Below are 27,868 nucleotides of genomic sequence, written 5' to 3'. Positions count from 1 at the left end.
AAAGTAAAGGCAAAGGTCGTTTGCCATTTACTATCCGAACCGGCAAAAGTAAAGTTACGAGAAGTTATCACATTCTGCCCACGACGGTTTCTCACACAATGTGTTTCATTGTGTTGATATTTTCTCATCTCTATATAGTTAGTTATAACACCGGAATGGAAGATTTGTCCGAAACTATTGCTTGAGTGCCTGAAGTTGTAGCGTATGGCTATGCGTCCCAGGGTGCAATCTCTACACTGAGGGTAAATTCATCATAGTTGTGCTAATCATATACAATTTTGCAATGAGTGTTTATACTTGCTACATATGAGTTCTGCACATACCAGACTATTTTGGGTTTGATATTGTTCTTATGTTTAACACACATTCATTATATATGCAAATAATAATACACACTATAAAAAAATATTAGGATGCGTTATGTTATGTTACTACTCTTTATGTGTAGATAACATAAATTTTAATTGAATGAATATTGATACTCATTATACTATGCATGCAAGGCTCATGTACTTTGAAATTTAGGTCGGGATTCAAATACTTTGTATAATAATTTCTAAAATGTTTAAAAACAGAATACAGAAAAGAATCTTTATTATTCATATTCAATTAGAATCATGCTATATTTAATCTAACGAAAAAAATGCTCGTTTTCTACGAAAATAACATTTGTGATCAATTTTGTGTAAATCTGTTGGGAAACCATCTATGCCTTGTATTCCTATTATATGTATTTCTTCTAGCTTCGCTACTGCTTCATATGAAAGGTAATGACGGTTATAACCACCTACGTTCCGTAAATCAGAAAAATATTGTTATGAAAACAGGATTAAAATAAAAAAAAAATTCCAGCTGGTACCCGAATGTTTCTGCGTAGTGACGAAATTGTTTCAAGGCGAACTCAGTATCAAACGGTTTTGGTTTGGACTGACGACAATTAAAACTTACAGACCACTTCTCAAGAGTTGTTGCCCACGGTTTAGTATTGAGCCAGTTCAATGCTTCCTCTCCTGAGGGGTGAGGGTCGTGAATGAACCACATCGATTTTGCTAGATGTTCCTCTTACTTCAGTTTACGTTTGGCGAGTTTTTGCCTTGCGTTAACGATACTGTTGTATAATATTCCACCGTGATTTCGTGAAACACATTTCCTAAATGAAACAAAATTGTTTAAAGTAACATATCTTGCCACGTAAAAAATCACAAAATTAAGAATATAATTACCGGTTTTTCGTTTTTGAATAGCATTGTAATAGCCTTAGTGTTGGTTTTAAGAATTTCTTCTGTGATTTTTCCCTTTGAATTCATATGATATTCCGAGATTATGGAGACTAATTCCGCTTGACTCTTATCGGATAACAGTCCTTGTTGAGCACGACTTATTAGTTGTTGATCGGTCTTCAACAATTCACATAACTTGTTAAGTCCAAATATTTCAATCAAATCGGATCTTTCTATACACTACCAAGAAGATGTAATAACAGTGTCACTTGCTACCTCTGATTCCGGAACATGGTCAAGTCCTCGACAATTTCCTGATAAAATTTTTGAGTATTATGGGTGTGTTCCACAAATCTTTATGCCCTGCCGCTTTCTTTTTGATGGTAGATGAGTGCTGTTTGGAGATGTTTCGAAATTTGCTCGTTCAAATTTTCTGGATTCGATTTAGCAACAGAATTAATGGCTGCAGAGTCAAAAATATTTGTTTTGGCTTGTGTATGAATGTTCTGCAGAAACACGGTATGACTTTGTGTGTCATCGACCACTTGTGGAGAACTGCCTGAGTGAAGTAGATTACAGTACTCTGTAGAATTGAAGTCGTTCGGTATCTTCTGCAATGTCTTGACTACACTTGAACCGTCTGTGTCTTGATGGTGAATGCTGGTCACGATACCGATCTGTTGTACACTGTTCAATGATGACTCCTCTTCTTGTTGCGACTAAATATTTACTGTAGACACTGGATTTGGAAGCTTGTTTTGGAGCTTGGTAACAGTTTTTAATGCTTCCTTAGTGTACTCACAAACTAGAATCAGAATAAATCAAAGAATTTCATTCAGTGACAATAAAATTTAGTGTAAGGTTTAGTAAATAAAACAAATTGTACAGTATATAACAGTTAGCTTGTACTTTATCAAACATTTTAATACTTACTTGTAAATATTTCAGCAAATTCAACCGGTAAATTGAGCTCGGCACAAATTTCGTTTGTGGACGCCATCATTTATTTTTTGCAGATATGCCTGGTGCACAGATTCAATGTGGTGCATCTATTTAAAAAAAAACAGCGATTCCTCCGACAATGCTGATATGATATTTTCTGAATTCTCGTTCGTACTTGGCGGGATTTAAGTTAAATTGCTGACAAAAATAAATTCTTATGGGACTTTATCACCTATTTTGCATATAATGATTTTTTCGGCGAACATATTTTTGAAAAAATTACCTGGCATCAGTTCGGTTCGTAGGCAAGAGTGGTAAGAGTAATAGACCTGCACATGTTTTTCATGTTTTGTTAGTATTGGTAAAAAGGTATAACGTTATAATATGAACTTTATGTGTGCAACAGATTCGAAACATTAGATACAACATAATGATTGATTTTTTTGAGTCACATATTAAACAAATGTGTATCGCAAATAAAATAGTTATAATTGAACATTGATATTTTATGTGTATTTTGTGTTACAGAATTCAATCTCGGTTAAGTGCAGTTGGCAAATAAATGTCATCAGCGCATTGCGATCAGTGTAGTTAGTTTGATATAGTTAAAAACCGAAAAAAGTAAAAATTACTGACTGACCAGAAGTCATAAATAAAAAAGTAAAAATTTGATGGGATTCCATCACACACAGCGATGAATGGAGCGCTGTCCTTCACTTTTTTATTTATGACTTCTGGTCAGTCAGTAATTGTACTCGAAATGTACCGTACTCTACATCCTTTCTCTACCGTGAAAAAATTACTTTGCAAGCCCATATTAGTTTGACGGTTTTATAACACCGAATTAAGGAATTGCTAAGGACTATATCGCTGTGGTCGGATTCTGGTCCTGCTGGGGCGCTTTAATAACTGATCCTGTGCAGCTGTTTTAAAGTTCTGATTGCGTTTCGGGTGTCAACTCTTTAGAAATATCGGTGGTGTATTTTAATGTTTGATTACGATGATCTAAAGCTGAAGAATGATCATTAGCTGGTGCTTAGGGTAAATCTTCACATACATCAGTTAATTCTGGCGAAGGCCACTTTCGCAGATGGCTGGCGGATCGTCGATATATCAAACCTTCATCGTTTGCGATGATTGTATCGTTACCGGTCTTAAAGCGATCAAGCCGAAATTTCGGTTCTAGCTTTCCCGTCACATAGGTTCGCATTATGACTGTGTCTCCGACCTCAATATCTGAAGCTTTAGCATGCCTGCGTTTATCTGCATACAGTTTCCCATGCATTTTTTTGATAGCGTCTCTTTCCCTTACCTCATCATCACGAAGTAATCAAGGTTCTGTTCGAAGAGATGGTAACAGATTTTTCACTGGCTGACCCATAGGAGCCTTTTCTGTAACCGAGTGCGGGGAGGTGTTATACATGAACACATAATCTTTCAATGCTTTACGCCAGTCACTGTTCGTGGCCTTTGCTATGCGTAATGTTCTCAGAATCCCTTGGTTCTGTCTCTCGACTAACCCGTTCATTTGAGGCCAATACGATATCGTACGAATCAAATTGATGTTTTTTCCCAAACAATATTGAGCAAATTCTTCACTTGAAAACGGGGGACCGTTATCACTCCTTATAGTCTCTGGATAGGTTTTCTCAGAAAATATATCCTCTAGAGCATCTATAGTTTTAGAGACGTTTGTTTCAAAACTCAGCTGAAATGATCCACAACAACCAAGAAAGTGGCGCATTCCTTCGCAGAAAAGAAATGCGATTGCGATTTCTGGCCACGTTCGTTCTGGTAGTTTCTTCCTTATCATTGGCTCAGGAGGAGTGTGTTGCTTATGTCATTATCCATGCATAGCCACCATACTTTTTCACGAAGAATTCGTCGCATGGAAACTACTCCAGAATGCCCACGATGTGCGATTGATAATGCTCTAGATCTTAGATTCAGTGGAAGAATGATTCTTTCTTCTCGCACCAATACACCATTAATAATTCCCAATTCGTTCTGAAATGCTTGGTATCTAAATAAATTGCTAGGCCACTCATTCGTTTGCAGGGCTTTCATTACAGAAGCCAGTATATCGTCACGATGGGTTTCATTAATAATTTCATCCAATGTTATTGCGAACGGACTATCTCCTACCGCAAAGAGAAAGTGCTCTGATTCCTCATCAAACGCTGATTCAGATGCTGAACAAAGTCTTGATAATATGTCGGAAATATTTGACACTCCTGGAATGTGTTTAATTTTTAATTCATAGGCTGTAAGCCACGATTCGGCTCGGGAGCAGGCCCGTTTACCATCGCGATACTTCCCACCATAAATGAACTCTAATGTCTTGTGGTCGGTAAAAACTGTGAAATGAATTCCATACAGGTATCAATAAAGCTTTTCCACCGCCCAGACTACAGCTAACGCCTCACGTTGTGTTTGTGGGTAGGCTTTCTCGGCGGATGTTGAGCCCTTAGAAGCAAAAGTAACAATTAGTGGTACGGTACACTTATCCTTCTGTACCAGAACAGTACCTAAGCCTACTGGTGAGGCGTCGACATATAACTCAGTGATATCTTCCGGGTCATAAAATCCAAGCTTCTGAACTCCATTTGAATGCCTTGTGTTGCTCTTCGCCATATACATTGTCATCTCCTCGGATATATCAACGTAATGGTTCGCTACGTGTTGATAAACGCGGAATAAATTGACCCACGAAATTGACAAGTCCAAGAAAGCTTCGTACTTCTTCTTTAGTTGTGGGCCGACGAAAATTTCTTATTGATTCAATTTTCTCATCAGAAGGACTTATACCATACGCATTGACTAAGCCCAATATTTCCAATTCTTTAACACGGTATACACATTTAGCATAATTCAGCTTCGCATTGTTTTCCTTAAGTACATCTAAAACTTCTTCAAGTCGTGAATCGTGCTCAAAAAGGCTTTTCCCAACTACAACAATGTCATCAATATACACGATGATCCCTTCAATTCCAATTAGCATTTCGGACATAATGAGCTGAAAAATTTCCGGCGCGCAATTGATCCCAAACATAAATCGTTTGAATTGCATTAATCCTTTAGCTGTCATGAACGTAGTAATTGGTCGGGACTCAGGAAGCAATTCAATATGGAGGAATGCTGAAGCAATGTCCAGCTTTGAGAAATATACAGATCCTCTTAACTTGTTTAAGAATGTTTCTATCACTGGGAGTGGGAAATGCTCGCGATGAATAGCTTCATTTGGATATCGCATATCAATACAAAGTCTAACATCAGCCTTGCCTTTAGGCACAACGACAATCGGTGAAATCCATTCTGGTCCGCCCTTGACTCGTTCTATTTTCTTAGGAAGTATGCTTCTGTTTATCGACAGCCTAATCTGAATATTTAGAAATTTCGGAAAAGGTTCATCCTTATTCTCCACTGCTTGTTCTGTTTGTAGTCCCACTTTTAATACTTTGAGTTTCTCTGCAGTTTCTTACTAAGGAACATTTGATCGTCCCTTCTATAACAAAAAATTCTGCATAACTTCGGGGTTTTGTCTCGTTAATTGAAACCCATGTTTCAAACACGATCAAAACTCGTAATGGGGTATCGCTTGCGTATGCTTTGAATTGTCGATCGCATTGAAATTTGGTTTTATAAATATGCGCTTTATTTTCTTTCAGTGTACGCCACGGTCTTTCAGTTACAGTATTTATCGAGGCTCCAGAGTCGATGAGAAAGTTTATTGGGTATTTGTCTACGTAACATGTTACTGTTCCATCGTTTCTGGGAAGATTACTTTCCTAATAAGAACAAAAAGTTTTTTTTTCGAAAAAATACCATATTAGTTTATTAATCCGTAACATTTAAAAAAATCGTGGCACGATCCTTCGAGCCTTCGAATGAGAAATAAGGGTTTAAAATGTTTAAATTACATTTCCGTGCGAAATGGCCTGTACGAAAGCATTTACTACATCTTGCATTCTGTACTGGGCAGCTATGTGAATCTGATTTATGACGATTTGAGCCACAACGCCCGCAATCCGAATCGACGCTACGACGTTGAAAATTTTCACGAAAACCCCGATTAGCTGTGTAACTACCTTGAAAATTTGCAAACCTAGATCGCGGCAATCGTCTCGACTGGATAGTAGCAATTCCAGCCGGAACAAGTTCTTCACTAAATGGCTTCCTTCTGTTTCGTCAGTATTTCTCGATTCACAGCATAATTTGTTAATTCATCCAAACTGAAAACGTGTTCTAAGCCTTTGTCGCGAACTCTCTCATCTTTAGCTCCCATTGTAATCTGATGTAGGATTTCCATTTCCTCTCGATTTGTGAAAGCACATCGCGATGCTTGTATTCGAAGTATCAGCACAAAATTATTGAACGACTCGTCGCTGGATTGTTTCAACGAACGAAATAGCTCTAACTCGACACGATCATTTCGTTTACCAACAAAAAGTTTTGCAACCGTTTGATTGCATTATCATATTCCGGTTCTTCCGTTGGCATGAATGGAACTTTTACCGCTTCCGGATAAATTTCATCACAAACTGAGCCTAGGTTGTAGTATATGCGTTGCAATCCACGTCCGCCCAGTGACAATAAAATTACTAATTTATCATGCTGATTTTCAATTTTCCTCAAATCCAATAGCAGTTTAAAAGACCGATGCCACTCTTACCATTCACGTCTGAGATATCGTCCATTCACAGAATCGTTGAATGGCTCTAGAGGCCAGTTTACTTTATGCCCGATATTCATCTGAAATACGAAGAATATTTGAATTCCGGAGTTTATCATGGCACTTATTCTGCTCAACAAATCAAACAACAAATCAGTTTGTTTGGCAGCCAAAACAAACACATGAATTTGCGCACAACAAAAGAAACAACACACAATCGTCCACCTTCAGAAAAAAAAATCCAGCGTCCTTCAGCTTACAGCTGGCCTAACGAAATATCTTCACTCTTCAGCTTTCAGCTGGCCTAGTTCCATTAATATCCAGGCGTTTTTCCTTTTTGTCGTGAATACGACTTACTTTACTATGGGGTGCCTTTTCAAAATCAGCCATATGGAAGAATGGGCAGAAATTAATCGTGAATATCTCGACTTGTAATAATGGTAGCAACATAATTCTTTCACCATTTCATCAAAAATATGATCAGCAATTTAGGATAATATTTTGAACAGTGTGAGATAACCACAAACAACTCAAAAATTAAGTTTTCTCAAAATTTCAAAATAATGCGGAAAACTCTTTACTTTCGCTTGGATTTTTCGCGCAAGGACGACGATTTTGAGGTAGTCAGGCACATATCTTCAACTGAATGCGTATAAAAGGGAAACCTTGGTCGAAAATCGATCATTTCTTTTCGTGCGTTCGGTGGAAGCAGACGTCGTGGGAGTTGAACCTTCAACCAGCAGCGACGGAGAGTGCCTTTTGCGTGGTTAAAACCTCAAACGCTTAGGTAGCAACTATAATTCGCTTGCTGGCCATCAAGACGAGAAGACTGCCATCGCGAGAGTTGAACCATCAACCAGCAGCGACGGAGAGTGCACCTTTTGCGTGGTTAAAACCTCAAACGCTCAGGTAGCAACTTTCATTCGCTTGCTGGCCTTCAAGGCGAGCAGACTGCCATCGCGAGAGTTAAACCATCAACCAGCAGCGACGGAGAGAGCGCCTTCTGCGTGGTTAAAAGCACAAACGCTCAGGTAGCAACTTTCATTCGCTTGCTGGCCTTCAAGGCGAGCAGACTGCCATCGCGAGAGTTGAACCATAAACCAGCAGCGACGGAGAGAGCGCCTTTTGCGTGGTTAAAACCTCAAACGCTCAGGTAGCAACTTTCATTCGCTTGCTGGCCTTCAAGCGAGCAGACTGCCATCGCGAGAGTTAAACCATCAACCAGCAGCGACGGAGAGAGCGCCTTCTGCGTGGTTAAAACATCAAACGCTCAGGTCGCAACTCTCATTCGCTTGCTGGCCTTCAAGGCGAGCAGACTGCCATCGTGGGAGTTAAACCATCAGCGACGGAGAGAGCACCTGCCATCATTTGGTTTTCGGTAGTCATAACGAGAAGTTCAATTTTCAGATTGTAGTTCCGCAATATAGGTTTAGAATTCAGAGCCTGCGTGCTGAAACTGGAATTTGGAACTGTATTCCGGAACTAATTTGAGTTTCGAAATTGCAATTCTAGAATTGAAACTGGATTCTGAGTCTGTTATTGGTTCTAAATTTAGTTCTTGAACTCAGGATCCAGTTCTTTATTCCAGACTTCTTCTATTCGGTTCTTTTCAGAACCATAATAATACTCCTAAAGAATTATGCGGAAATTTACTTTACTGTACTCTATAAAACCCATTCTGGTAGTCATGGCGAAAAATCGTCTTCATGTTTTAGAGCTTAGTTCTGGAATATGGGTTTAGAATTCAAAGTCTGCGTGCTGAACTAACTCAAATCGTCACCATTTTTTATTATAAAGAACTATACTGCTTATTTAATAGTATTTAAGTGCGTTTCAGAATGTTTAATGTGATTAATCTGTAATTTAGTCTAGGCGCATCGTTTAAATTTCTATTAATGAAAGAGGGGAAAGTTGCACAATTCAAACAATCGATGAACTACCAATTCGAATTCGGAACCATAAATAAAGCGTGTCATATTCGTATTCACGACATCCAGTTATGTCTCTGACATTATACACCCGTACTTTTTTTTCTCTTTGATTTGTGCTACAGTTCCAACTGGCCTCACTGATTTCTCTCTTCGGCAAGCATTATGTGTTGAGCTATATTTCACTCTTTCTCTAATATCCGTCTATGTGAACTCTTGTGGCTTCCTGCTCTGCAGCAGATCGCTGGTCTAGCTATACTAAGAAAAGAACCATAGTAACCGTAACCTGTTTTTCAATGTCATTTCAACTATACGCTTAAAAAGTGTCAAAAATCATGATATATGACTATTCACCATTTGTATTGTATAAATTACTTGACAACAAAGACTACGACTTGACTAAACTATTTGTATTTAAGACTTTTCTGGCATGGTCATCCTGACAATGGTAGTCATCCCAAATATAAGAACGAATAGTTAAAATCACAATTTCTAGTAAGGTGAAATTGCTCTCGAGCCTCGATATAGATGAGAAGCGAAATAGTTATTGCTACTAGTGAATATGTTCACAATATAATACTGTTACCATAAATAGATACATGGTTTAAAGGATGATGCTCCATGAAAACACAATTCATGTAGTCCATATCAACAGAATTTATGTAGTAAGCACGTTATCGTATAGTGTTTTTCAACCTACTATGTATTAAATTTGTGCTGACTATACAAATTGTCAATGAACGGGTGTACTGTTATTGTCACATAAAGTTACAATTTAGCAGAAAATTTCGTACATGGGTAAAACATCAGTGATTGATTTGAACAAAATATTCTATACTGTGACTGTGTACTTTGGTAGGTCTTGCAAGTAGGTAAAGCTTGTAGCCTTACAAGTTTCCGTCGTTGAAATTCAATTTTTCAACAATTTTTCCGGCAACGGTTATGTTTTCCAGTGAAATCAACATCTCGTATACGGTTTATTATTCATTATCGGTCGCTGTAGAAATAACATCAAGCGATTGATGGAAAGGAAGATTATCATTTGATTCCCGGATTAAATTCGCTCGAATCCGACGGAAAATCGCAGGTGGATATCGAGGTTTGCATCTGGACTTGGCTAATAATTTCTTTCCTGCTTCAGGAAAAAGTCCACCGGACAGAGCCTTGGATCAACTGATGCTATCAAGCAATGCTAAGCAATATTTCACCAGGTATATTATCATTTGATTTGATGTGAAAATAAAATAGAGTTAAATGAAATTATTTTGTTGTTCTTATTTTAGAATTTAAATTCATAAAACTTTTCAACATTAGCTCATGTTTTGCTGATCTTCAGCATTGTTGAATCAACCACTGCTTTTAGTTTCAAAATAACTAGAAGTGAAATGTCAAAAATACCATGACTCTGGTTATAGCAAAAACTACAATGTAAAAAAAATATTCGGTCATGGTTAGGCTAACCATCTCAATCGTATTAGTTATTCATACAATACACTGTTCAGTATTACTATTCTAGAGCCGATACCATTCATAGTAAACATGAACTTGACTATTGTTGAAATCATCTGATTTCATAGTCGGCTGAAAACCACTATACGCTCATGGTCAAGTTGGCCCTCTATATAGTAACAGTTACCATACTATTTTCCTGAGTGTACGAATCATTATATCTTGGTTACTCTTGTGTGTGCTTCTAGTGGCTTGCTAGTTTGAAGAAAAAACGACTCTGGACGGCCATTTTCACCTGATAGATTTTTTTTCTTTTAATGTCGCTTATTAGCAACCTCAGCCACAATATTACTCACCTTTCCTTGATCGTACCGGCTGTGCCAAATCTGTAGGCTGCGAAACGTGGGAGGTGTTTTCGGATATATTTAATGGGCACAAAATAACGCGCTTTTCTGGCAGTACAACAGATCTGCGACCATCCGGATACAACGTTCAATTTATTCTACCTACGTGGCGTTCCCGGGTAGAAGTGATTTGCAAACAACCAATATCAAATTCTGTCATTAAAATCAAACATCTCAATGGTAGAAATTAACATTATTTAGTTTGAAATAAGAGTTAAAATATCAAAAATCATAACAAAGCCTGCATGAGAAAATAGCAACAAAATAAAAACTTCTGTCATTGTAATATCAAACCAAGAACAAAATATTTATAGAAGATGAATTTGTTTATTGTTTTGTATTCTAGCATTAAGAATAGAGTAATATCTTAAGTATTTCTCTTATCTGATTCTGATGCAGTTTATTAAATGGTATTTTATTTAAAGATAAAACTACTGGGTCAATTTACTTAATGAAATTGAAATAGCTCATCAATAACGAAATAAGATATTATAACTAATTTTGATTTTGAACAGATATTGTACAATGTCTTGATCCCTTGATGAAATATCACGAAAATATCAAGTATCGCTCTGACAACACAGAAACATCAAGCCAAGATATGATGGTAAAATTTGTTATTATTTTGACCTTTGTTTGCTATTTACACCTACCCGGGTTTGTTAAGTTTACGCTCTGGTTTATTACTACTCTTCTTTTGGTTTGCTCATCAACAGAGATGTACTCGAAATGTACCGAACTCTACAATTAATAGCATCGTAAAGCAGCCTAGGTACACAGCAGTTGCAGCTGGAGAGGTACTTCACATACTAGAATGTAAACCGGCTTATGTAACCTATCGAACATCCGAGCGATGTTACCAAGAGTTACCAGTCAACCATAATAATCAAACAATGTTGTTGGCTCCAGTAACTCGTAAAAAAGAGCTACTGAGATTGATTGCACCCCTATACTCCCAGCAAAGTTCAGGTTTGGAAACCGATGGCACACTACAGATGGACTTCACCTAATAAATTAACAACCGACATTATGACTACGTGGTCTCACACCCCACTCCCGAGTTTAATGGAGAGTTGCATTTATGATTCCGATAGCATTGATAAGATGCGAAATATGATTTACGAGCAAGGAAATAGAAGTGGAAGGAGCTTCAACCATTTTACATAAAGTCTTATCGGGACAACACCCAAATTATCAGGGACTCAGATTTGATGCATTGGTATCAGAAAAATATTATTGAAAATGTTATGAATAAATATTGGAAAAAATTTATTTCCTGGTCAAATTGGATAGGAAATATAACATCAACATTCATAGGCATTTATATGATTGAAAGAATAATAAAATTTATGTTTGACACTATTATGCATGGCAAAATATTAAATGACATTTACGGTCTTGGATGGCAATTGTTAGCGTCATTCCAGGAATCATTAACGACATTTCTGTCTCATAAAAAAGTTATGAGAAAAACACAGCGGAATGAGAGTGACGATGATCTTTCAAATTCAATAAAAAAATAGAAACTAAAGAACTAAGGAAATCACCGGCTCAATACTATCCTAGAATTATTATGCATGAAGGACCAGGTTCATCAAGTTAATTTTGACGAGGTCAGGAAATAAGGCCCGATTTGTGGTAAATCTGCATAGTTGATTTACGAGGTCCGGTGTAGATTACGCGATTAAATTTGATAGTTTGTTTACAAGAAACTAAAACATGATTATAAACAATCGTCTTGAGATTTGCTTCAGAAAGGAAGATAAACATTTGGTCTAGACTCACTTGGAAATATCTGTTAGCTAGATCGCCTTCATGTCGAAGTTAGGGTCATAAAAAAGGCCAGCCTTATCTTCATGCAGGATGTATTTGTTTCAGTGTTTATCCTCTTTATGGCGTTTGTCCGCTTTGGTGCATAAAGGATCTAAGCCGAATTATATTAATCCAGCTTTGATTCTTAATCGAGTGGTGAAAAGAGAATTGCACATCTCTCTCCATTTTCTTTCCTCTAATTTTCGCTTCATCTCAAATTCCTATGATCCGCCACGGAAAATTCGCCATACTATTGTGCATGCAGATAAAAATCGGAAGCGACGTCTCTCTCGCCTGATTATGTTGCTCCAGCGAAGTTCACTGTGCCCCAATGGTATGTAGACTGCCATGCGATATATTAATCATTCATAATTGTACGAAAATTCACTCCCTTGTAACGTGCAGTGTCAAACCCATTGATTCCTAAACATACATTATCAACTTTAAGCGCATACAGAAAGTAATATTCCATCGTTATGTGCTTCGATAGTGGAGGCAAGACAATGTATTCATTTATGTTGAAGCACGTGGTTCATAAACAAGACAACAAAATATGTATAAAGTAACATAATTCTATCAGTTGATGTATAGGAAATGGCAGTTTAACTGACGTCGCTCGGCAACGTCGCTGCGCTGGACTGTCCAGCGAATTGCAGATTAGTGCTGCAGCGACAATATTCCTAATTTGAAAATTCTCCAATAAGGGAAAAATGTATAGCATAGGAAACTAACATAGATGTAAGAAAGGTGTAAACTAACCTTAAATATTTGTAAATAAATCAGTTGTATTTCAGAACTCACGACGGACGGTTAGTCCGATTGTTTCGATTTCCGGATAAAAGGAAAATGTTTTTTTCCCGCCAAATACAGATTTTTGCAAAAAAAATAGTTGGCAGTTCTGATGCAGACTCATCAGAAAAATATTCTTTACTGCATAGTTCTCAATCCGGAATATCTTTTTTATTATTTTGCAGAGAGTATCATTTCGCTCATATATTATACTTCCACAAGAGATTTATATGTATGTTTGTATGAGTTGCACAACAAAGTATTCTAGAGCAAAATGAGCGAGTTAGTGATTTGTTGTAAAATTGTTTTTGATGTACCCAAAGTTGTTCTATAACATATATTATATATTGTATATAACATAAATAACAATTCTAAAACAATTGTAGAACATCTTGAAATTTCGATAAGTTACATTTGCTAATTGGGCAAGAAGAACAAGCAGAATGATGTCTATGGACGTAAGATAGAATGATAGTGATTGATCATTGCGTTTAAAGACCTCTAGAATATAGTAACTAAAACAATCGTCAATATGAACAAAACTTATTTATTTTGTACGTGATTACACAGTACAGTCAAAACTAATTTAACCATTCTTGAATTTCTACATTTCACGTTTGAGTTTGCTGTCTATTCGAGTTGTAAATTTTTTTTCAGTTCATTTTCATCTCTGCCTAAACCACCTGGCGACCAGCTGTCTATTCGAGTTGTAGATTTTTGTTTAGTTCATTTTCATCTCTGCATAGATCATCTGGAGAAGAACCTATAAATGTTGGATTGAATGGAATGTCTGTTTTTTGTATACCATATGCTAAAATATCGTCTGCGGTTTTAGATACTGAAGTATCAGCAATCGTTATTGATTCGAGCGTTGCATTATCATCAATTATCTCTTCTAACCAACTCCCGCCATCATTTAAATCAGACGCAAACGAGGGTTCACCAACTATTTCGTAATCATCCGATGAATTTACGCTTTTATTGGAATTCGTATCTTGTAATTTGATGGGCACAATGGTTCTATACTCACAACTACTCTTTTGAATTGCACGAAAAAAATCTAATTTGTCGTAGTTATCGTCCACACCGGAGCAGTTCATTTTCTTATTTACAGTTGCTATATTAGAACGGTATTTAAATGATAATTCACGTGCTGATCGCGAATGTTTTCGTGCAAACTCTCGCAGTTCAGTTTGTAACGATGGAATGTTTTCCGTGTGTTTTACATCATGAATCCCTAGCTTTCTCCAGGCATCTGTAATACCTTGCACACATTCATAATCTCGTTCGTCTTTAGTCAATGATGGCACGCTCATTACATCTACAGAATCTGGTTGACTAATAGGATTGCTAGTACTTTGTATGAATACTGACGATACGTTACAATTATTGAGACAGCCCGTTTTCAACGGAACTTTAAGGGATACTTGATTATCTTTAACGTTTGCATTTCGGGGAGGTTTGCTAGGTACTCCATTTCTAATACATGGTGATGATATTGTATTGGTGCTAAAAATGCTTGAATCTTCTAAAGAGGTTAATTCTCTTTCTCGGTAGGAACTGTGGCACTCTATAGAAGTGCTTGTTGGCATCAGCGACAGGGGATTCCTCGAACCTGATTCCAACGATAAAGTAATATCGTGTTGTTGGTTTGCGGGAGCACTGCTGCTAATTTTATTTTTCATAGACTTCATTATAGTTGCCATACATCTAAATATTTCTTGAGGATTTGCATTATCCAGTTTAAAAGTGCCTTCGCCGGTATCACACATTCGACCTGCTTCAAAAGTAAATTTGCCATCTCGATAGCCATACTTTCTAACAAATCGATAAGGCCATTTGGCTACTGTAATTGTTTCATCGTCATAACATTTCAGCAAAATATCAGAACTGGTCAATCTGAGAGTATACAATTTTGGTTCCAGTCCACATTTAACAGACGCATCTGTTGGAATAAGGTTAACTTTAAATTTTCCTTCACTATATGAAGAACAATATAAATCATTATCAGCTTCAATTATAGCACTGCGGGATAAATTACTACTGTGGGCTGAAGTCACACTAAACGCAACAGATTGTAATGCAATTTTCCATTGCCTTATTATAATGTCGTTAGTTGAGTGTAGTTGAATTTGACCTGTTTTTGTAACGACATTAATAATATTTCCTGGAGATGGCTCAAGAACAATTTTAACACAGTTTTCTAAAGTAACGATTCTCGTATTTCTATCGTTTTCGCTGTCGCTTATCTCCAAACGCTCGATACCGTTTCGGCTAGCTTTGAACAGTTGACAATATTTTGGCTAAAAGAGAAAAAGAAAAGAGAAACAGTTTTAAGGCATTTTTAATTGCAGTTTTTCGGAATTTCGCTTAAAATTTCAGGCGATTCCATTCGGCATATAATTCCTTTTCTACCAACGTTTTCAAGTATATCGATTTTTGACCTTTCTACCGTAATACAGATATGTTCTCTTAGTTGTTATTTCAACCGCCCGAGTGTACGGATTTACTTTAACACTTCTTGACCCGCGTCGCATAGTGCTAAAATTACACATATAGTTCTATTTTCTCCCGACAACCTTGTCACGTGTATATTTTTTTATCGTATCGCGTAGTGCAGTATGGCAAAGTGCAGTGTCGTCAACTGTGCACTAAACGATAATCGTTCTCTTTGGAATTGCAATGGAAGGAAATTTCATTTCGCCTTTATTGGCGTTCAGCGAAATAATGAAGAACAGCTACGCACATTCATGCTTATTTTATGCATTGAATGTCAGGAGGACTATTATGAGCAATTCAATTTGTAGGAGCTCATACGCCAGCAGCAAAAATTAACGGAAAGTATTAAGATCCAGTCAAATTCGAATCTGGCCCTTATTCAGTATCTAAAAATCATATCTAAAAACCATAGAATACATAGGCAATTTTTCAACCCAAGGCCAGAAAAGAAATTCGCCCATCCAAACTTACAAGAAGAACTATTGGACAATACTCCTGAACTCGACAGTACAACTTCACAAACAGAGAAGGAAATTCAAGCTAGCGACAGAGGCTGGCGCTTCATTGAAAGTAAAAAAATTGGAAACGAAACTGGAGTAAGTATGACAAGAAATAGCGCAAAAAGCAAACCACAGACGTAAACATCGGAAGCGGCAACAACAAAGTAGTACAATTTCAACAACAACAACTACAACAGCTACGACAACAACAGTAGCAACAGCAACAACAACAACAACAACGATAACAACGTGCACTCCAACAGCAACTTCAACAGTAACAATACCTGCCACAACAATATGTCAATACAATGTACCTCACCTGGACAAGTACTTTCTAGCAGCTACCCGTGCAGTAACTGCAATTCTCCGGACATCCAGGTGCAGATATTACATCAAAATTAATAAATTTTCAAAAAGCTGAAACAATCAACTAGAAGTATTCAAAACAATACTACTCCGGTATTAGGAAGTAATCACATCGAAGCTTCACCATCCATTAACTATGTGGACACATTTGCAATATCACAGCACATGAAAACAGATAGCCAATTCGAAATTGAACCAATGCGTCCTCCCATTGTACGTCTTACTTCACAATCTGCATATGGCGACGAACACTTCTTGAAAGCAAGACTTCGTGACCCGAAAATAATGCACGTCGTCCGTCTGTATGCATCGAGAGTATTTATTTATTTATTTATTTACATGTAATCAACAGACAATGTGTAGTCCCAATGATTAAAAACTATTCCTATTTTTAAGTATGTTTAAAAAATTCGTTCGAATTCTGCTACGCGTAATGTGAAAATCGAATCCGGCAGATACTCCATTGAAAGTGCGTTGTAGACCAATAATAGCACCTTTATATCCATAATTCGTACGGCTAAGAGGCAATCTAACAAGACGTTATTCCGAAGAGCTCTACTGCGTACATTTAAAGAAATTTCGCTGAGGACTGCAGGGCAGTCTATTTTGTTGTTCAACATGTCGGCGATCAACATAGCACGGGACAAATCACGTCGAATGCCAAGGGTGTCGAGTCCAATCAATAATCCACGGCTTTCGTAGCTAGGCAGCTCGTAAGGGTTATTCCAAGGTAGCTGTTATTTATCAACGATTTACCTCACACCACTTCGAAAAAATTGGAGGAAAACAGCATCCTCGTTACTTCGAAGTATTTGGAATAGCTTGAGATCATCAGCGAAAGATAAACGTGGACAATTTAGAGAAAGATTCACATCGTTAAAATACAGGAGGAAGATCAGAGGTCCGAGATGGCTGCCTTGTGGAATCCCAGAAGAAGTGAACTCTTTGGATACAGCGTCATTTATTTTGATTGCTAATCGGCGATTATCAAGGTATGAGGAAAACCAACGCAGCATGCTGGAACCAAATCCCAATCTGTCTAACTTAGCAACAGTAATGGCGTGGTTAATTTTGTCAAAGGCAGCGGAAAGGTTTGTGTAGATAACGTCAGTTTGTAAACCGCGGGATATAGCATCCGTCACAAACGTCGTGAAGGTCAAGAGATTGGTAGTCGTAGACCGTTTCGGCATAAACCCATGTTGTGTTTCTGCAATAAACCATTTACAGTGGTTGAATATAGATTCAAGTATCACCATTTCGAAAAGCTTTGGAATAGCACTTAGCGAGGTTATTCCACGGTAGTTGTCGATGTCTTTTTTGACTCCTTTTTTATGAACTAGAAACATGTATGAAAACTTCCAGGAATCAGGGAAGGTCCCAGATGTTAGCGATAAACGAAAAATTTGGCAGATAGGTGAAATTAAACCGATGGAGCATTTTTTCACAAAGATTGCAGGAATACCATCGGGTCCGGAAGAGCTCGAAGATTTCATTTTGGCGATAGCCATTTTTACTGAATCTTCGCCAACACTGATAGTATCCAACAACTGATGTGATACTGGAACGTTCATTGCTGCTTGGGCGATTTGATTCGGTGACAACACTTCATTGGAGAAAACGCTGGAAAACTTCTCGGAAAACAGTTGACAAATTTCATCTAGATTAGTTCCAACACTTATCCCATACACCATCGACGAGGGCAAATTCGATTCTTTTGTTCTGAACATTCCGAAGGTAACGTGCGTAGCAACGTTTTGCTGTCCTTTTATATAAAGAGTTGATGTGTACGTAGTTTGCGCGCAGTGCATACCCGCCATGTTTGGAATATTTTTTTAACGCAGATCTTTTAGATGGTTTTAATCGTTTCAATTCAGTAGTTTGCCATGGAGCTTGTCTGAAAGCATTACTATGACACCCTATAGCATAAAAATGCTTTTAGCATCAGAAGGCCTTCCAACAACACCAGACCACCTCCTACGAATCTTCATCGAAGTCCGTCAGGAATATGGAATGAAACCTAAGGAAGAGTGGCCGACCTGGACTCTTATGAGAAATTTTTAACAATCGAACACATGCGCCAACTCCAACGAATCCGGGAAACCGAACACAATTTTACAAGGTCAAATTTTCGGAAATAACGACGCCCTCCATTGAGGTATTATCTTATAATGAATAAGTGACACTGAACTAAAATCAAATCCTCAAATTTCTTCGCATTTACAACAGAATGCGATTGAAATTCTTGTTTACTGTCAGAATTTCAATCGCATGAAAAGCCCAGCCAAAATGACAGAATTCAACAAAATATTTTATCATATTCATTCTCTTACTCTTGGAACTGAAAGTAGTTGGGACTAAAGGGTAAAATGCGACGAATTTTTTTGAAATAACTATGAAGTATTCCGGTATGATCATAACTTAGCGCTATCGAACAAAAAATCTGGAGGTGGAGTCTTCATAGCAGTAAATGGTGATTTTTTATTCGACAAAATGAAAACAAATAAGCACAAATCATTCAGTAAAAACCATTCAATTGAAGAGGTTGTGTTTCGATTATACTGGCTCATGAGTTAACGGTTGCTGCTCTAAGCTGCAGGTAGTTAAAACTGCTGATGCTAATCGCAAAGGCGTTCTCCGACTGGAAAGCTAACAACGAAGGCCATCCCGTTCATACGCACAGAGGTGTAGAGACACAGAGGTGCGAGCGCGTAGAAGTGACGAGTCACAGAGGTGCTATCGCATAAAGGTGCGATGACGAAGGGGTGCAAAAGCACAGAGGTGCTAAAGCAACCCAGTGCTGATCTACCCGGTACCAGAATTTGTACGCTGTGTAGGGTCGAAAGAGTATCACCATTTCGAAAAGCTTTGGAATAGCACTGAGCGAGGTAATTCCACGGTAGTTGTCGATGTCTTTTTTGACTCATTTTTTATGAACTGGAAACATGTATGACAACTTCCAGGAATCAGGGAAGATCCCAGATGTTAGCGATAAACGAAAAATTTGGCAGATAGGTGAAATTAAACCGATGGAGCATTTTTTCACAAAGATTGCAGGAATACCATCGGGTCCGGAAGAGCTCGAAGATTTCATTTTGGCGATAGCCATTTTTACTGAATCTTCGTCAACACTGATAGTATCCAACAACTGATGTGATACTGGAACGTTCATTGCTGCTTGGGCGATTTGGTTCGGTGACAACACTTCATTGGAGAAAACGCTGGAAAACTTCTCGGAAAACAGTTGACAAATTTCATCTAGATTAGTTCCAACACTTATCCCATACACCATCGACGAGGGCAAATTCGATTCTTTTGTTCTGAACATTCCGAAGGTAACGTGCGTAGCAACGTTTTGCTGTCCTTTTATATGAAGAGTTGATGTGTACGTAGTTTGCGCGCAGTGCATACCCGCCATGTTTGGAATATTTTTTTAACGCAGATCTTTTAGATGGTTTTAATCGTTTCAATTCAGTAGTTTGCCATGGAGCTTGTCTGAAAGCATTACTATGACACCCTATAGCATAAAAATGCTTTTAGCATCAGAAGGCCTTCCAACAACACCAGACCACCTCCTACGAATCTTCATCGAAGTCCGTCAGGAATATGGAATGAAACCTAAGGAAGAGTGGCCGACCTGGACTCTTATGAGAAATTTTTAACAATCGAACACATGCGCCAACTCCAACGAATCCGGGAAACCGAACACAATTTTACAAGGTCAAATTTTCGAAAATAACGACGCCCTCTATTGAGGTATTATCTTATAATGAATAAGTGACACTGAACTAAAATCAAATCCTCAAATTTCTTCGCATTTACAACAGAATGCGATTGAAATTCTTGTTTACTGTCAGAATTTCAATCGCATGAAAAGCCCAGCCAAAATGACAGAATTCAACAAAATATTTTATCATATTCATTTTCTTACTCTTGGAACTGAAAGTAGTTGGGACTAAAGGGTAAAATGCGACGAATTTTTTTGAAATAACTATGAAGTATTCCGGTATGATCATAACTTAGCGCTATCGAACAAAAAATCTGGAGGTGGAGTCTTCATAACAGTAAATGCTGACTTTTTATTCGACAAAATGAAAACAAATAAGCACAAATCATTCAGTAAAAACCATTCAAGCGAAGAGGTTGTGTTTCGATTATACTGGCTCATGAGTTAACGGTTGCTGTTCTAAGCTACAGGTAGTTAAAACTGCTGATGCTAATCGCAAAGGCGTTCTCCGACTGGAAAGCTAACAACGAAGGCCATCCCGTTCATACGTACAGAGGTGTAGAGACACAGAGGTGCGAGCGCGTAGAAGTGACGAGTCACAGAGGTGCTATCGCATAAAGGTGCGATGACGAAGGGGTGCAAAAGCACAGAGGTGCTAAAGCAACCCAGTGCTGATCTACCCGGTGCCAGAATTTGTACGCTGTGTAGGGTGGAAAGAGACGACATATATCGCGAGGTGCTACACTGCAAGCATCACATTTGATCGCCACCAAGAGCAATAGCACTGTACCTGGAGTCAGGTACAGGCAGCACACCAAGTTCAGTGGTTACCTCAAAGACGGCAGCACAACTGAGATAGTAGAAAACGATACCAAACGACTACCAATTGGAAATCGTTGGGTGAGCTTCACGTCGTTCTTCACGACAGAGGAACAGAGATAACAGCAACAAGGTAGATTTAATTTAATTCAAGTTTTTGTTTCTCTTATAACTGAAATTTTACCATACATAAGTGTTTATTTTGATATTATTAATTTACAAAAAAATACAGTTAATGTAATGGATGATCCCATGGAAGATCACCTGAATCCGATTCCGGATACTAGTACAGCTTAAATACTCCAAGGCTAAACATTATCCAGAGGGTACCACAAGGCCATGGATAGTTTATTTCAGACGCAACGAAAAGGTATCAAATTTGATGCGAATTACTAAGAATATGGCATCACATTTCTCTGAAGTTGTAGGAATCTCTAAAGTTAGTAGAGATAAAATTCGAGTTGTTGTTAACGATTTGAAACAGGCAAACGAAATTGTAACCTGTGAATTATTTGCTGTCGAATATCGAGTTTACATTCCATCGAAGGAGGTGGAAATTTACGGTGTTGTCACTAGTCGTTTCATAAACTCCATGCTTGAGGGAGTTAAAATAATCGAGTGCAAGCAATTGTACTCATCATCTATTGTTGATGGAAAAAAGTCTTATCGTCCCTCTTAGATTCGTTTCGAGTATCATTTGCCGGATCTGCGTTGTCTAGCCATGTCTATATCGCTAAAATTCGTCTTCCTGTTCGGCTTTTCGTACCGCATGTTATGAATTGCACGAACTGTAAAAAAATCGGGCACGGTTCAAGCGCACATATACAGAAATGCTTAAAACAATTATTGATGTCCCCCTACTCGAAACAAAAAACGGTTTTTCAAATCTAGAGCCAGAGGAATCCAAAAAAAAACGCCTAAAATCACACCTTTAAAAAAATATCCCCGTGTTAAAACGTGAAAAAATTCCACAAAATGATTTTCAATGATCGTAAAGCGAAGTTGATCGAGATAGCTGACACCCTAAATATATCAAAGGAACATGTTGGACATATTATTCACGAATATTTGGATATGAGAAAGCTTTGTGCAAAATGGGTGCCGCGTGAGCTCACAATCGATCAAAAACAACAACGAAATGAGTTGCGTTATTTTAATTTTGTTTCACATATCATTCTGTGGTTCCGCAATCAGAAGTCGGATCCAAACGTAATTCAGGAACTTTGTTTGGGAGTATACTTTTTTCCATTTTTTTTCACAATAACAAAAGTAGCTTCACTCAAAATGCAATATCTCACAAACTAATAATCAGACAGCTGTCAAATTTATACACGTATCTTTTGAAGGTTGGTACTAACTGAAAATGGTATGGATATAATTCTAGTGGCGCCCTTTCATAGAAACGATACGAACTTTTCAGCCGATCTGTTATATATATATTTGAGTGAAGCTACTTTTGTTATTGTGAAAAAAATGAAAAAAAAGGAATTTCGTGTGTTGATGAAACACTACTTTTTGATGAAAAAAAGTGCTGCCGATACCAAAAAAAAGTACAGGTGTGTAATGTCAGAGACATAACTGGATGTCGTGAATACGAATAAAACTGACACTCTTACTTTATACTTTACAATATAAATTAGTTGAGCGATAGCGTAAATTGTTCAAGTTTTGCCATTTTATGCTACAAGAATTTGAAACGATACACCTAAACTACAGTACAATACAGTGCTCCCGACGATTGAAGTCCAAATAAAAGCACGACCTAAGCGTATGAGGCTCTATACCACGCAAACGGTCTGCTTTCATTGCCAACAGCTCCACTGGACGACTGAAGTCCAAATGAGAGTTGCGACCTGAGCGTTATAGATTTTTAACCACACAGAAGGTGCACTCTCTGAAGCTGTTGGTTGATTAAATCATTCACACGACGTCTGCTTTCATCCAACGCACAAGAAGAAATGATCGATTTTCGACCACGGTTCCCCTTTTATAAGCAGTCGGTTGAAGATATGTGCCTGACTACCTCAAAATCGTCGTCCTTGCGCGAAAAACCCAAGCGAAAGTAAAGAGTTTTCCGCGTTGTTTTCAAATTTTGAGAAAACTTAATTTTTGAGTTGTTTGTGGTTTTCTTACACTATTCAAAATATTATCCTAAATTCCTGATCATATTTTTGATGAAATAGTGAAAGAATTATGTTGCTGTCATTAATACAAGTCGAGATATTCACGATTAAGTTCTGCCCATTCTTCCACATGGCTAATTTTGAAAAGGCACCCCATAGTAAAGTAAGTCGTATTCACGACAAAATGGCTTGATGAGTGTTATCCAGACTCTGCACCGGGCGAAGCAACAATTCGTAAGTGGTTTGTAAAATTTCGTACTGGTCATATGAGCACCGAAGACGATGAACGCAGTGGACGTCCAAAAGAGGCTGTTACCGATGAAAACGTGAAAAACATCCACAAAATGATTTTCAATGACCGTAAAGTGAAGTTGATCGAGATAGCTGACACCCTAAATATATCAAAGGAACATGTTGGACATATTATTCACGAATATTTGGATATGAGAAAGCTTTGTGCAAAATGGGTGCCGCGTGAGCTTACAATCGATCAAAAACAACAACGAATTGATGATTCTGAGCAGTGTTTGGAGCTGTTATATCGAAATAAAACCGATTTTTTCGTCGATATATAACAATGGACGAAACATGGCTCCATCACTTCACTCCGGAGTCCAATCGACAGTTAGCTGAGTGGACTGCACGCGATGAACCGAACCCAAATTGTGGAAAAACTCAACAATCGGCCGGTAAGGTTATGGCGTCTGTATTTTGGGATTCGCATGGTATAATTTTCATCGACTACCTTGAAAAGGGAAAAACCATCAACAGTGACTATTATATAGCGTTATTAGAGCGTTTGAAGGACGAAATTAAAAAAAACAGCCTCATTTGAAGAAGAAAAAAGTTTTGTTTCATCAAGACAATGCACCGTGTCACAAGTCGATGAAAACCATGCTGAAATGCAATGAAGAGGTAATCGCTGAAACTGAGGCCTATTTTGAGGCAAAGGACAAATCGTACTACAAAAATAATATCGAAAAGTTGGAAGATCGCTATAATCGCTGTATCGCCTCTGATGGCAATTATGTTGAATAATAAAAACGAATTTTGGCAAAAAAATGTGTGTTTCTATAAAACGATACGAACTTTTCAGCCGAACTGTTATTTATATATATATATATATATATATATATATATATATATATATATATATATATATATATATATATATATATATATATATATATATATATATATATATATATATATATATATATATATATATATATATATATATAGTTATATATATATATATATATATATATATATATATATATATATATATATATATATATATATATATATATATATATATATATATATATATATATATATATATATATATATATATATATAACTGTTATATATATATGAATTTTGGCCAAGATCAAAGAATTCCATGCAAATCACTTGTTAAACCTGTGACAATCAGATGGCCACATGACATCTGCACCAAAGGACAATAGCGCTTCCTCCACGCCAACCCCAAAAAATTCTAGCACATCGGAGACAGCCATCAACAACAATGAAGCTTGCTCCTCAACGAAACCAGTTTTACCGTATAAAGGACAAGGTACCTCAACTAACAACGTACCCAACGCTTGGACAATTGTAAGAAATAACGATGATTCCGCCAACAACAGTGACACCGAACCAATGAACGGGAGCGTGAATAGCGAGTCACTGGTCCCCCTTCATTCATTCATTTATGAATAAAAACACAAGTAGCTTCTTCAATTCATGAGCCAAACGCAATTCGCAAACAACGATACTGAATTTGCACTAATTTAATAATATGACAGTTTGCAGCGGAACGAAATCAAACGCATCCATATTCCATTATTGAAAGTATTGTTGTCTGATACAATTTTATTAGATCTTCAGGATAAGCACCCCACTAATATTCAAGTTTTTAATTAGATACCTAATGTGTCCTCCCCACGTGCATTTGGAATCAAACCACACCAGTTAATATCAGGGGGGATCATTCTTCCCATCATATGAAGCAGAGCGGGATCACGATTCCTTGAAAAGATGTCAGTCTAGACGGACATGTTATCTACTTCAAAAAGTTTTTGCACATTAAAAGCATCGGGTCCAGTAACTTAAACCCCACCATCATCTGCCGATTGTCTTAGTGTGCATGTTGTTACTATCGTTCACGTAAAAATTGTAGAGAAGGGATTTGTGAGAGACCCATGTAGCTAATACTGATTGTTTCCAAATCACCATGTGAAAAATACGTGCGTTTTTTATACAGTTTATTTATACCAGGCTTTAACCTATTTGCGTCTCAAAGCTACCCAAATGGATAACCATTATCAGAAGGCAACTAAACCACCGAGTTTGTACGTCATTTTAATTGGTAGCCATACGAAGCGTTTTTTATTATACCGGTTCTTGGGTATATATTTAGGCTGTATGACGAAGTAATGTTTGGGAGCAACGTGGAACACCAAAAAGACTGTGTTCAGTTTGCCTCGGACCTATTTTAGCACGGCTCGTTAATTGTTCCAATATAACCCAGAAGATGGCAGCATTTTCAAGTTGAAAGTGATTTCATAACTATATTTATTTAAACTACTTACAGCAATAAATACTGGAAGAACATAACACCCATATACCATTCGAATCAGTTTGCCGAGATCAGCAAATACGTGTGTGATAAATAATTTCACTCAAATTTCTCGGAGATAGTAGAATCGTTTTCTACAAACTCTACTGATTCATATGAAAAGTCGTATACTCCCAAACAAAGTTCCTGAATTACGTTTGAATCCGGCTTCTGATTGCGGAACCACAGAATGATATGTGAAACAAAATTAAAATAACGCAACTCATTTTTCTCGTCGATGGCTGAACCGATCTAAGATTCAAATGAAATCTAAGAACCATCTAAGATTTAAACGAAAAATTTAAATTTAAATTCTAAAAAACATCTTGCTTTTTAGTCAGATCCAACTTCCGGTTTAGGGGATAGATGATGATTACTATAAAAATGTTTATTTCACATAAATTAATTAGGTTTATCGGGTTTGCTGGATAGTCGGCTGGACCGATTTTGATCAAACTACTCGCAAATGAAAGTTCTTCCCGTCACCCTGAACGCTATTTAATGGTTTTTAGATCGGTTGTTTACTTTTTGAGTGGTACAAAGTTTTATGTTAAATTTTTCAGTTTTTTGACAATATCTGTCACAACTGACATTGGAAACAGAATATATTTTTAGTCTTAGATTCTTCACGGTAATAGCTATCCACTTACCTTAGCTAACAGCTATAGACCTGGGGTGTCCTTCGCTATATCAAGCATACGTCTCCACATAACTCGGTCCATGGCTGCTCGTCGCCAGCCACTCAAGGCACGGATGCTTCTGAGATCACCCTCCACTTGATCGATCCACCTTGCTCGCTGCGCTCCTCTTCTTCTTGTACCAGCCGGATTAGATTCAAGAACGATTTTCACTGGGCTGTCGTCCGACATTCATATGACGTGCCTAGCCCATCGTAGACGTCCGATTGTAGCTGTCCGTACGATAGGTGGTTCTCCTAGCAGAGGTTGCACATCGTAATTCATACGCCGTCTTCACGTTCCGTCTTCCATCTACACTCCGCCGTAGATGGTCCTCAGTACTTTTCTTTCGAAAACACTGAGGGCGCGTTGGTCCTCTGCCAACATAGTCCAGGTGTCCATAGAGAACAACCGGTCTAATGAGCGTTTTGTAGATGGTCAATTTCGTGCGCTGGCGTACTTTTCTCGATCGAAGGGTTTTTCTGAGTCCAAAGTACGCACGATTCCCTGCCAAAATACGTCGCTGAATTTCTCTGCTGGTGTCATTATCGGCGGTCACCAGTGAGCCCAAATACACAAACTCGTCAGCCACCTCGCTATCGTCACCGTCTATCAATGTTCGTGGTGGGAGGCGTAGTGTTTCTTCTCGAGAGCCTCTTCCTCTCATGTATTTTGTCTTTGACGCATTTATGGCCAGTCCGATACGCTTAGCTTTAGCTTTCATTCCGATGTAGGTTTCCGTCACCTTCTCAAGGTTACGTGTCACAAGATCAGCGATTGTCATGCGAAGCCAAAAAGTTGTACGGACTTTTGGAAGATCGTGCCACTCGTGTCGATCCTCGTTCTTCGAATCACACCTTCCAAGGCAATATTGAACAAGATACAAGAAAATCCATCACCTTGACGTAGCCCACTCCGAGATTCGTAGACGGGACATACCACTCCATCCATCCATTCCTGCGGTAGAATCTCCTCCTCCCAGATCCTAGAAATCATCCAGTGCAGCGCTCTAGCCTGGCAACTGGTTATTGCCCGCGGCTTTGTTGTTTCTCAGCTTGCCAATCTCCTCACTTATCTCCGACAGATCAGGGGCTGGGAATCTGTCATCGGCTGAGCGTGCACCCAGATTGATTCCTGTACCGTTCTATGTATCTTGTGCTTCGCCATTTAGATGCTCTTCATAGTACTGCTTCCACCTGTCAATCACCTCACGTTCGTTCGTGAGAAGGTTACTTGGTCTTCCTGGTGGCACTTTTTCTTCCGGAAAACCGTGTTCTGTCTGTTCCGCGCCTGTCTGTATCGTTCCGCGTTCGCTCTAGTGCGGTGT

The 27,868-nt window shown here is 38.0% G+C and overlaps 1 protein-coding gene and 2 long non-coding RNA genes across 7 annotated transcripts in view; 1 reads left to right on the top strand and 2 right to left on the bottom strand.

Moving 5' to 3' along the window:
* Nucleotides 1–625: 625 nt before the first annotated feature.
* Nucleotides 626–5,931, bottom strand: LOC131440665 (uncharacterized). Its single transcript, XR_009231427.1, has 3 exons — nucleotides 2,154–5,931; nucleotides 1,224–2,025; nucleotides 626–1,150 (listed from the first exon to the last, which is right to left on the bottom strand). It is a non-coding gene; the product is annotated as an uncharacterized LOC131440665 (long non-coding RNA).
* Nucleotides 5,932–8,942: 3,011 nt separating this feature from the next.
* On the top strand, nucleotides 8,943–10,022 carry LOC131440664 (uncharacterized). Of its 4 annotated transcripts, XR_009231426.1 has the most exons (4): nucleotides 8,943–9,126; nucleotides 9,182–9,634; nucleotides 9,716–9,849; nucleotides 9,904–10,022. It is a non-coding gene; the product is annotated as an uncharacterized LOC131440664 (long non-coding RNA). The 4 variants fall into 4 exon arrangements; XR_009231425.1 differs by having other exon boundaries at nucleotides 8,943–9,617; XR_009231424.1 differs by having other exon boundaries at nucleotides 8,943–9,630.
* Nucleotides 10,023–13,745: 3,723 nt separating this feature from the next.
* LOC131440661 (coiled-coil domain-containing protein 186) overlaps nucleotides 13,746–27,868 on the bottom strand; it is a 483,734-nt gene continuing 469,611 nt past the window's right edge. Inside the window, exons 5-6 of one of the 2 annotated variants that reach the window (XM_058612136.1) lie at nucleotides 14,022–15,519; nucleotides 13,746–13,967 (exon numbers count right to left, since the gene is read on the bottom strand). In XM_058612136.1, coding sequence (XP_058468119.1) covers nucleotides 13,915–13,967; nucleotides 14,022–15,519 — 1,551 coding nt within the window. In that variant the 3' untranslated portion in view covers nucleotides 13,746–13,914. Of the gene's footprint in view, nucleotides 15,520–27,868 lie in introns of both variants that reach the window. The other variant, XM_058612135.1, reaches the window with a different exon arrangement.

The sequence above is a fragment of the Malaya genurostris genome, chromosome 1 (genome assembly GCF_030247185.1).
Source record: "Malaya genurostris strain Urasoe2022 chromosome 1, Malgen_1.1, whole genome shotgun sequence".
NCBI classification, from domain to species: Eukaryota; Metazoa; Arthropoda; class Insecta; order Diptera; family Culicidae; genus Malaya; species Malaya genurostris.
The sequence above is the reverse complement of the archived record's forward strand: the minus strand, read 5'-3'. Positions and strand labels throughout refer to the sequence as shown.